This window comes from Dendrobates tinctorius, unplaced genomic scaffold (assembly GCF_039654945.1).
Source record: "Dendrobates tinctorius isolate UK_male_01 unplaced genomic scaffold, ASM3965494v1 ptg000060l, whole genome shotgun sequence".
Lineage (NCBI taxonomy): Eukaryota > Metazoa > Chordata > Amphibia > Anura > Dendrobatidae > Dendrobates > Dendrobates tinctorius.
The window spans coordinates 81,480,356-81,492,500 of record NW_027361728.1 but is presented as its reverse complement, the minus strand read 5'-3'; the positions used below and the strand labels follow the sequence as shown (position 1 = coordinate 81,492,500).

At 41.4% G+C, this 12,145-nt stretch overlaps 1 protein-coding gene across 6 annotated transcripts in view; it reads right to left on the bottom strand.

Moving 5' to 3' along the window:
- DOCK10 (dedicator of cytokinesis 10) overlaps positions 1-12,145 on the bottom strand; it is a 387,536-nt gene that overhangs the window by 136,366 nt on the left and 239,025 nt on the right. For all 6 annotated transcript variants that reach the window (XM_073579093.1, XM_073579089.1, XM_073579094.1 and 3 more), the window contains exons 22-27: positions 11,841-11,927; positions 11,423-11,515; positions 10,912-11,033; positions 8,373-8,442; positions 7,854-7,967; positions 3,640-3,711 (exon numbers count right to left, since the gene is read on the bottom strand). In XM_073579093.1, coding sequence (XP_073435194.1) covers positions 3,640-3,711; positions 7,854-7,967; positions 8,373-8,442; positions 10,912-11,033; positions 11,423-11,515; positions 11,841-11,927 — 558 coding nt within the window. The remainder of the gene's footprint in view (positions 1-3,639; positions 3,712-7,853; positions 7,968-8,372; positions 8,443-10,911; positions 11,034-11,422; positions 11,516-11,840; positions 11,928-12,145) is intronic.

Here is a 12,145-nt window from a genome sequence, read left to right as displayed (position 1 = left end):
AAAACAATATTAAAAAGAAAAAAAAATTTTTTTCATCAAGATAGGATTTTTTGCATGATTTGTTTGCAAAAAAACTGTTGCTCATCATTGCGTGTGAGCGACGCATTCCTTTTGCTGACCATTCTGGCTGTCAACTCAGCTGTTGCATTTCTATTTAGACTCCACCTTGGCTGAAGTATATCTTAGGCTGGAGTCACACTAACCTGCGCAAAATACAGTCAGTATTTTACATGCGTAATACGGATGACAGACCCCTAAACAGTGCTCCGTATGTCATCCGTAATCAAGGTGTGGTCGCGTATTTTGCGCATGTAAGCATCCGTATGGCATCCGTATGACGAGATTTTCTCGCAGGCTTGCAAAATGGACATATAATGGAGCCCTATGACAGTTTTAATAAAGAAATGAAAGAATAGATATAGACACATAGAATGCGTGTATATATATATATATATGTATTCTATGTGTCTATATCTATTCTTTCATTTCTTTATTAAACCTGTCAGTGTGAGTTTACTGTATAGCGCACTGAATTGCCGGCTTTGCTAAAAGACACCGGGTGCGTATTTCTCGCAAGTCACATGTGTGGTCCGTGTGCAATCCGTATTTTTTGCGCACCCATAGACTTGCATTGGCGTACTACGGGCGTAGTACGCTGACAATCGCAGCATGCTGCGAGTGGCACGGAGCGTAGGATACTGAGGAGAAATATACGGCTGGTGCGAGGGACCCCATAGAGAATCATTGGTCCGTGTCTAATGCGTGCTTTTTGTGCCTCTCACTCTCCCGTATTCCTCGCCAGTGTGACTCCGGCCTTACTCCACTCCCAAAATATACGTCTTGCCCAGTCAGTGTCAAGTGTTTAACCTGGGGTTTTTTTCATGCGCTATCTATATATGCGCACCTTGGTGACTTATTTTTATTCATTTTTACATGTATTCATTGCACATCACTGGGTCTTAGAGCGCGTACAATATATAGATCAGACGCTTGTGATTTTATTTGTGTGATGATTTTTTTTTTTTTTTTTGTGTGATGAGTCCTTTTTTGACACGTCATTGTGTCTTGAACATTCATGCCCAATGATAATTTTGGTCCCAAAATTATTTTGGAGGCTTTTTCATCTTGATGTGTCAATATTATGTCAATTTTTTCATGATATGGCAATCATTTTTTGCATTTGTGCTCATATTTCAGGATGTACATATATGTTTGATGTTCCTCGACTACTGCTGATCGAATTAAGGTTTTCTTTGGCACATGCACTGTTTGATTGCTTGATTTCCTCCTTTTTTGCAATTAAGACTATGTTCACATTGTGATAGTACACGAAGTTGGTGAATGTGAATGCCTAGCTCAGGCATGTTTGATGGTCCTGAGATGCTTCTCCCTTCATGTATTATTCATTATTTACTAAAAGAAATCCTATATTGACTTTAGAATCATGTTCAATATTATGTTTGGAAACTTTGTCTCTAATATTTGTCCATCATCAGGGTAAAGCGCGTCAAATATCCCTTTGGCATCCTAAATAATCATTCTGTATGATTAAATGGTGAAATCCAGCATTCTTATATATACATGTCTAATGTCCAATCATCATTAGTGCACAGCACTCCTTATTTCATGCAGCGCATGCGTGTTTTGAGCGTGCGATAACTCCCTGTAATAGGAATATATATATATATATATATATATATATATATAAAAAAAAATCTCACTGTGGCAGGGCTGTAATATGCCGTCTACGCACGCGCTTCATCATTGAACTGGCGCATGCACTGTATTGACTGCCCTCTCTGTATCAGAGATTTAGTTCTTATTGCGACAGGGTGTAAGTATGTCGTCTGCGCATATAGCGCATGCGTGGCCTGACCGTCTAGCGTCACCATATAATGGGGATAAAATCTTTATTGTGAAAGGGCTTGAATACGCCGTTAGCGCGTGCGCCCAATTGTGGAACCGGCACATGTGCTGTTTAATTGTTCTCTCCCCGTAATGGGGATTCAGCCTTATATTGTGACAAGGCTCAGGCATGCCATCTGCGCACATGCTTAACTATGGACTCGGCACATGCACTGTGTAACTGTTTTGCCTAACTTTATTTACATTCTCTCTGACGCCGACAAGATGGCCGCGACCGCGCAAACTCCCGGACACCTCATCTCATTAAAGTTCTTTTTGATTATTCTACACATGTGCTATTTACATAAATACCTCTGGCACATTCAGATGTACAGCACTTCATTCTCCCTTGAGAAAGCCACCTGGGTAGTGGCGATACGCGTGGGGTTTTGCTCCCCCCACCACCTTATCCCACAGCTGCACTAGGCACTTTATTTTGTCAGGCATTTTCATGCTTTAAGGAGTCTCTTGATCGACCTGGTTCTCTGCCCTTCATGTGTTGGTAACATGCAGCATTTGCTGCATCCACTTGGCTATATGTAGACATTTTATTTTCCTATTATACAGGCTTAAACCTTTTCTGCATGGTGCTATGAATAGTCATGTTTGTAGTATGCTAGGTCCTTGATCTTTTACATGACATTGTATTATAGACTTAGCACTCTATTTGTATGTGCCATGAACAGTGTGCAGGGTTCTTTATTATTCATATAAAATTGTATTACAAAGTGTTCATTTTTGCACATTGAGTGCGTGGAGCAGATTTTGTTCCAACATAACTGTTTCCATCTGTGGGATTTTGGATGTGGGAGGGTCATTGCATTATTATATGACATGACCAGTTCTTTGCATTTCTTGCATGTTTTTAATTGTTTTTTATGGATATAGTGTTGTCTCATGTCTGTGCCTTTTGTGTTAATAAAATACATTTTTGTTTAATACATGATTCATATTTGTGGTGTTCCCAGTTCATGGGCAAGTCGCTTTTTTCTTCATGCCAAAAACGCATGTAATCCGCACAAGAATGTATTAATAAAGTTTTGTCAAAGCCAAACGTCAGGAAGTAGCAAAGGAAAAAAGCTTTATTTAAAACATAAGATTCCAAAAGGAGATAAAAACCGCAGCATCAAAAACATGATAAAAATACATGTAAAAAAGAACCACAGAAAAACACAATTAAGAAAACAAAGTAAACTAACTTACCTAATAGGTGCAGAAAGTCTGCATTGTTAAAAACTCCCTAAGTAATCATCGTGGGGACGTAGCCTAAAGGGCCTGTCACACTTAGCGATATCGCTAGCAATATCGCTATAACTTGTGACGTTATAGCGATATTGCTAGTGATATCGCTAAGTGTGATACTTACCTACAACCCGCTCCCCCGCTGGTTATCGCTGATCATGCGAGAACGTCCTGGACTGTTTCTCGTCGCCAGCTTCCTGTAAAGAGACGAGCGACGAGCGTGGAGCCGGGCGGGAGGACGCAGTATCGCCTAGTGTGACAGGTAAGTAGCGACCCCCGTCCCCAGCGATGTCGCTGGTGAGATCTGCCTGTGTGGCAGCTCACTAGTGACCACTTAGCGATGTACCAGCGATCCTGACCGCGTCATATGGCTGGTTGGGATCGCTGGTACATCGCTAAGTGTGACAGTACCTTAAGAATAGAAATGAATGCCGCTGTCTTCAATTAATTCTGCAGCTTAGTCCCGTGACAAAACATATATCAGCAATTTACCTGCATCATGTCCTTATCATGGAGATGTTGAGCCATGGACTTGATAATTATCTCGAAAAAAAACTGGGAGTGCTGTGAATAGAATACAAATCCAGTGTTATCCCTAGGAAGCATGTCTCTAATCTTACAGAACCTGCCTCCAGCATGCTGAGTAGGATACTGTGTGCAGAATGATATGGCCCATCGGCTTCCTGCACAGTGGCATCCAATAGGCGTTTATACACTCACAGGACTATATGGCTACAAAAAGCGTAATGTCCTGCATATCTCTAGGGCCACAAGGCAAAATCCAAAACAGGGCTCCCCACTAACCATGTGTATTTTTAAGGGTATGTGCACACAACATGTGATGAGTGAATATGTCCGGAAAACAATCGCCAAACAAAAATTCGGCACGAATATGGTACATTTGGATTCGTGATCGGAAACCCGAGCATTTTTCTTAAAATCAGAAAAAGTCGGTAACATTCGGTAAAAGATAGAATAAAAGCCGCAAGCCACGTTCTGTAAAATCACACTGACAGGTTAGAATAGATATATACACATAGAATACAGTACATACATACATACATATATATATATATATATATATATATATGTCAGTGACACACACACATATATATATATATATATATATATATATATATATATATATATAATTGCCTTGTAATGTTTTCATTTCCTGTTCTGTCCAGATGTCACCGTATCCCAGAATTCCAAGCGGAGGAAGTTCACCGGCCGACATATTCGGACATCCAAGTGATGGGTGTCTCAATAAGGAAACTGCTGCTCGTACTAATCTATTGCACGGTACCACCAGCGGAACACCGTCGCACCACACACACATTCTATACACCGTACGCACCACACTCTCATCCTCTCACACTCACGCAGCCTCTTGCGCGGTACCACCAGAGGAACACCATCGGAATTCACGCAGGTGCAGTGAATCATTCAGCTGATCCCGGCGGCAGATGCGCGACGTGTCTACAAGCAGAGGGAAGCCGGTCACATTAAAAGGGTTTTCCCACAAACGAAAGTTAATTTTAAAAATTGTCTGTGTCAGACAAGGGGGATAGCACATGGGGTAGACAGGTCAAAGAAGAGAGCACAGACGGGAGAAGTCAGCACATGGGGAAAGAGAGAGTGGATAGGTGGGTGAGCACTTGGGGGGGAGAGATTCTCAACACGGCAAAGCCTGTCCCCATTGTGACATTACCGCCCTCCCGATGCGATAGGGCCTCCATCTAATATGTGTATATATATTACATAGATAGAAGGAAATCCAGCAATTAAGCAGCCACGGTAGTGTGAAATAACTGCAGGAGCTGACAGGATAGAAGAGATGGATTACATACAGTAAATACATATAGAATAGGTAGATATACAGATGTCTGTGACAAATACAGTTAGTACAGTGTGTGTGCAGCTTACTGTACAAGTATTTAATTAATAAAAGATAATTTTTCTGAAAAAAAATGGCGTGAGCTCCTGTGTAATTTTCCTAACTAGCAGAGGGAAAGCCGACGGCTGGTGGTCGAGGTTTATAGCCTGGAAAGGTGTTAAAACCCATGGAGCCATTTACTGAACGCAGCCTCAGTGACGTCACCGCTAGTCATTGAGGTTGAGCTTGCAGCAGTTCAGCCACCAGTGGTTCTCAGCCTGGGAAGTCGCATCTTGGCATCATCCAGGTTGAAAACTATTAATCCTCCAGACATGGATTACGGTGTGGGACAGAACAACACACAGGTATGGTGTATTGTTGTTTTTTTAGTTTTATTACAGGAGAATGAGGGCTTCGGTGGAATTAGGCGAGGTCATAAGTATGGTTTAGTTAAGATTATTAAAGGAGTAGGTGTAATTTTTTCAGTTAAAAGACTTTATTCTTAGTATGTGTGTTTTTGTACAATGTGACTATGGGGTTAGTAATGGGGGCGTCTTATTGATGCCTCTCCATTACTAACCTTGGGGCTTGATATCACCTGACAATTCAAAGGTGACATCAACCCCACAAATATGAACCCCAATTGCCACCACTACAGGGCAAGTGGGAAGAGCCGGGCAAAGCACCAGAATTGGTGCATCTAATAGATGTGCCTTTTCTGGGCGGCTCTGGGCTGCCATTTTTAGGCTGGGGGGGCAATATCCATGGCCACTTACCAGCCTGAGAATACCAGCCCCCAGCTGTCTACTTTAGCAAGGCTGGTTGTCAAAAATGGGGGGACCTCATGTCATTTTTTTTAAATTATTTATTTAAATAATTAAAAAATCCGGTGTGGGGACCCCTCTATTCTTGTTACCCAATCTTGCTGAAGCTGACAGCTGGTGCCAAGATGCGACCGTCCAGGCTGAGAACCACTGGGGAATGGGCTGCTGCGAGTGCAACCTCAGTGTCTTGCGGTCCTGGGTGTAAGTGCAACTTTTACACCCATTATGGATCCTGTGTTTCATCCTCTTTTGCAGACACCATAAAACTTTGTATTTTCCTATTTACTGGTGATATTACACATTATTTTACAGGCTTACTGAAGGAAATCTCAAGAGCAATTTTTGTGGCCTTCTGTGGCCTCCCTGCTAACACCCTCGCACCTCTCCAGTCCATTCTTAACTCTGCCACACGACTAATTAATCTCTCTCCTCGCTACTCCTCCGCTTCTCCCCTCTGCAAATCTCTTCACTGGCTTCCATTCCCTCAGCGTATCCAATTCAAATTACTAATACTGACCTACAAGGCCATCTATAACTTGTCTCCTCCATATATCTCTGAACTAATCTCCCGATATCTTCCCTCACGTAATCTCCGATCCTCTCAAGACCTCCTCTCCTCCACACTTATTCGCTCCTCACCCAACCGCCTCCAAGACTTCTCCCGAATAGCCCCCATCCTCTGGAATTCTTTGCCCCAACACGTCCGACTATCAACCACACTCGGATCCTTCAGACGGAACCCGAAAACCCATCTCTTCAGGAAAGCTTACAGTCTGCAATGATCCCCACTGCCTTCTCATCACTACTGGAGCTGCCGCCTCACCATCACTGGAGCTGCTGCAACCCCCCAACCTACTGTCCCCTTCCCCACCATCCTGTAGAATGTAAGCCCGAAAGGGCAGGGTCCTCTCTCCCCTCTATATCAGTCTGTGATTGTTAATTTGTTTACTGTAAGTGATATCTGTACTTTGCATGTTACCCCTTCTCATGTACAGCACCATGGAATCTATGGTGCTATATAAATAAATAATAATATTTAATTTAGTCGGGATTGGCCAAGTATCTAATGTACATCTTGACTCTCTCCCGACAGATGATGTCAGGGGAGAGAACAGGCAGATACAATTTAAGTGCCTGATCCTTTTGTTCTCTTGGAAGACCGGTTGCTTATGTCTAGGACTTGATAACAGCATCTAACTGCCATGGAATTATGAAAAAAGTAGTGGAATTACAATGATTCACAGGAATGGGAGCATTGAGAATTCGCCTCCTACTCCTGCAATGCGAGGATCTTAGGATCTTCTTTTGAATAGCCGGCTTAACGTAACGCTGGTGGGTGTGGACCCACTGCGCCACAGGCCGGACTTACCCTGAAGTGGCTATCTGATGTTCAGAAGAGCCTCTAGGGGTGAGAATAGGCTTGGCCGCAGGTAGTCACCAGGTACTACACCAGGACAGTCGCTGGATCTGCAACAGCTGACCAAAGGGTCAAAGGCACGGTACAGGAGGGTAAAGACAAAGTGTGGTCAAACGGACCAAGGTTGGGCAGGCAGCACAATCAGTATGAATAGCCGGGGTCAGGAACGGAAAGGTCAGACAGAAAGGTAACTAGCTGAGCCGGTAACAAGAATCAGAATACAGGATAGCATGCACAGAAACAAGCAGGAAAGGAACCAACATTCAGACGAGGAATGTTGGGAGGAGCTGCCATAAACAGAACCTGCTCGTATGGGATAGGCTGGAGAGCCAGATCTCTGCAGGACACAGCAGGGATAAATTCCTGCAGAGACTGTCCAAGCCGCCCTAAGGCTGGATGGAAACATGTTGTAGCAACCGTGCAGGGAAGTGAGGTCTATTCTGAAGAAAACTGGTGTTGGAGGAAGAATAAATTGCTCCAAAGAAATTCAGAACGTTTCATAGCTTTTCATTATACTATGAATACTCTTTATTTTCCTGTACACAGCTCTATCATTTTCAGATATATACTTTACAATTACAGAACTTACCCTTAGTACAAACTTAATTGTATTAAGCTCATTGCATTTTAGAAGGCTTGTCACCCCTTTGGCAAGTTCTTCATGGACTGTCTGGACTCCATATGATTGTGCTTTAAACACATACTAATGTAAAAAATGGAGAAAAAAATAAATTGTATAGTTAATACATGGATGTTATATTAGATGTTGATAACACCTAAGGTCACGTTCACACGTTCAGTATTTGGTCAGTATTTTACCTCAGTATTTGTAAGTCAAAACTAGAACTGGGTGATAAATACAGAAGTGGTGATGTGTTTCTATTATACTTTTCCTCTGATTGTTCCACTCCTGATTTTGGCTTACAAATACTGAGGTAAAATACTGACCAAATACTGAATGTGGTCTAATAGTTATGCTGAAAGAAAATCCATTACATGGTGAAAAATACTGTTTAACAGAGATTCCAATTATGTGCGTCCTCAACTGTGCTAATGTTTTGCATGAGGGGAGAAATGAAGGGTAATTTCTTTCCAGGACTCCTCTTACCTTCACATAGGAATGGACATAGTGCTCCAGCTGCTCTTCATGACATTTAGCTACAATGTCTGTTAGGACCCTACGGTATAAAGGAAAAAAACAAGAATTGGCACGATTGGAAATATACAAAAAATACAATGATAATGATGAATAGATCTACAGAATGGCAGGTGGCAGAAGTGTCTATTTCAGATCAGCTTAAATACAATTTCCATAAGCAGCTGAAAGCCTTCAGATAAACCCTGGCACAGAGATGTGCATTACTGTTAATGGATTTCAAATCTTTGGAGATTTTAACTCTCCGATACAAATGTGTTCCTTCTTTATTTAATTTAAAAGGGTGATAGGCTGGTTAATAAAAAAGAAGTAAAGTGAATTTCTACCTTTTTTCATGGTGATATTTTTAAGTCTAAAATACTGTGTGATACAAAACTCCAAATCCCCTAAACAAATATAAAAGACAATATACTGGCTGAGGAGAACAGTGAGTTATAACTGAATTTAAAGGTGATTTTCAGGAAAAGAAAAAAATACTAAACTAAAGGAAATGTCATCAAAAATACAATTTCTAAATACTTTCTTAAATAGCAAATCACAATTGGGGCATCATACTGTGTGTGGTGGGCACGGTGAGGACATCATACAGTGTGTGGGTGCTGTGGAGACATCCTACTGTGTGTGGAGAAACATCACACCGTTTGTGAGGGAATATACTGAGGGGGACTGTATACAGTGTGTAGGGGAACTCTGGGGACATCATTCTGTGCGGGGGAATGTATTGATATTGACATCTCACAAAGTGTGGGGGGTCTGTCAGGACATAATACTGTGTGTGGAGGGCACTGTGAGGACATCATACAGTGTGTGGGTGCTGTGGAGACATCCTACTGTGTGTGGAGAAACATCACACCGTTTGTGAGGGAATACACTGAGGGGGACTGTATACAGTGTGTAGGGGAACTGTGGGGACATCATTCTGTGCGGGGGAATGTATTGATATTGACATCTCACAGAGTGTGGGGGGTCTGTCAGGACATAATACTGTGTGTGGAGGGCACTGTGAGGAAAATATACTGTCAGGAATGTAATGTTGATGACATCATACAGTATGTGGGGGTACTGTGGAGACATCATACTGTGTGTGGGAGCGCTCAGGGGACATCATACTTTGAATTGGGGGAATCACATTGTGTGTGAGGTAATGTACTGATGGGAACATTACACTGTGTGTAAGAGGACTGTGGGAACATCATACTATATGTTGGGGAATCTACTGATGGCGTCATCTCACTAAGTGTTGAGGGACATTATACAGTCTGTAGTGGACACTACGATGACATAATACTGTGTGGGGCATCATACTGTGTAGGGGCCATGAAGGAGCCATGGTTATGTGGGAACACTAATGGATTTGACTAGGGATGCTCTCTGTGCGGGCACATGTAAAATACTGGGTGAGGTTAGGGAGTAGCACACCTCCTTATGGTGAGGGACCTTTGTTTCTGAGCCTTCTGGTTCATGTATACAATGACAGAGAACTACAGTACACACTCTTCCTCAGGTTTCACAGTATAAGAGCAGGGCTATTTCACATATTTCACTTATTTTACATTTTAAGTCCCTTTAATTCAATACCTTTTCTAATACTTTAAAAAAGTCTAAAAAGGGCATAAAAATTCACATAACATGAGTAACAGACAGACATCTGCACACCCCAAGGAATATACAGAATACATACAATCACAATATATTGTAACCTATCCCTAAGACCAGGTTCATACTGCGTTAAAGCAGTCTGTTCAATGCAAAGCATTGACAGGCTGCGTTAACGCTATAGCATAACGCGATCGCGTTATGCTATAACGATAGCGCAGATGCTTCATCTGCGCTAGCGGTGACGGACCCACGGACGCTGCAGCCCGCGTCCGAGGGTCCGTCACAGAATGACAGCACATCGCTAGCGCATGCCGATTTATGCGCTCCTAATGGAAGTGAATGGCAGCGTTAACGGATTGCGTTACACTGCGCTATGACGCAGTGTAACGCAATCCGTTAAACAGACTGCCTTAACACAGTGTGACCCCAGCCTAAGGCCTAGGATACAGACACATGGCTGTGGCAACAGTACCTATAAACGTCCAGCGTAATTCTTTCCATCAAAACTGAAGACTGAACCTAGAGGACTCCATTATTAAATCAATAGGGTCCATATATATTTCCCTCAATCACAGTCAGAGAATTCTGCACGATTATACATCTGCATGTTTTTCAGTGAATGGCAAAAATGATAAAAAAACGTTTACTAACAAAATAATTGTAGACGTATATGTTAAAATGATAAAGTATATACAAACATAACTTTTTGTTCCAAAAACAGTGTCCCAATTGTCGACAGGTTATGTCTTTTATTGCTGCACAGACCCAATCTTTTAATAGATCTGATCGGCAATACCAGACACAGACAGATATGGCGCTGTTTCTGGAAGACATGGACCCCCTTCTTCTGAGCAGGAACAATGACTTCTCCATGACCCATTAATAATAGTACCTTGTAGTAACTGTGATCACATCATCATCATTGTTATTCTTGGTCAGAACATGAAAGAGTTGATTGAACAAAACTGGGAGAAAGCTTATAACCATGTGGATCTTCTCAATATTCAGCAGGTTCTGGGAACGGAAAATCATAAAAGTATTACAACTTACCCCTAAAATAAATTGGAATTGCCATTAGTGAATATATTATGAATATAGCAGAGGAAAACTAACAGACTGGTAATTTCTGATCTGGAATGGATGGCACTTAAGCATTATGTTATTGGGGGTCCAGAGTTTGAGGATTTTTCTTTGGACAGAAACACCATCAACTTCATGAGGGTATAATAATGTAAGGGCTACAAAAGGCACACAATTGATGATAATACTGAAGATTCACTGCAAGATGATCAGACATGTCAAATTTGTCTCCAATGTAAAATGATCGACTTGCTTTAAACATGTGCAAATATACAAAAATGAAGAAAAAAAAATGATAATTTGTAATTTTGGTCTAGTCGTACCTTACAAGACACCAGAAAGTTCAGGGATGGAGGCTTTGACAGGTCGTGTTCTCGTTTTTGGCATTGCTGGAAAAAGTTATTTAGATATGGATCCTAAAATGAACAAAAATACAACAGTTAACCACAAAATATCCATTCAAAGTGATAATGGCACTTCAAAAAGCTATTTACACACAATGTAAACTGCAACCACCGATTCAAATAAACGGTCCCGTTTTAAGAAGAGATCCATATTAAAATTCCATTTTATTGATACAAAAAATTTTTTAAAAAAGGAATATAGATCTCTTCTTAAAACGCGACCCTTTATATGAATCACTGGTTGCAGTTTATAAAAAAATACAACAGCAGTGTAATATGTTTGGTGGGGGCATACCTTCTATACCTGAACTAGAAACATCGTAGAAGAAGCTCTCACCTGAGTATAAATGGTTGATACAACTATTGTTGATACTTTAAATAGTGGTTTTCCTCCATCAACCCATTTAAAGTCACTTCCAGTATACTGTCACAGGAAAAAAGGAAACATTAGGCATCCATCCGTCAGGCAAATGCTACATTTGGAAAGTAAAAGTACAATAACAGAATTTTCCAAATTTGTTATCTACTATTACAGTAGTTGGCCTCATTTGTAAAGCACCAAATAACATCAGGAATTTGTATAGTTCCACTAAACATACCTTTTATATTGCTGTAATACCAATGAATCCCCCGGAAGGCCAT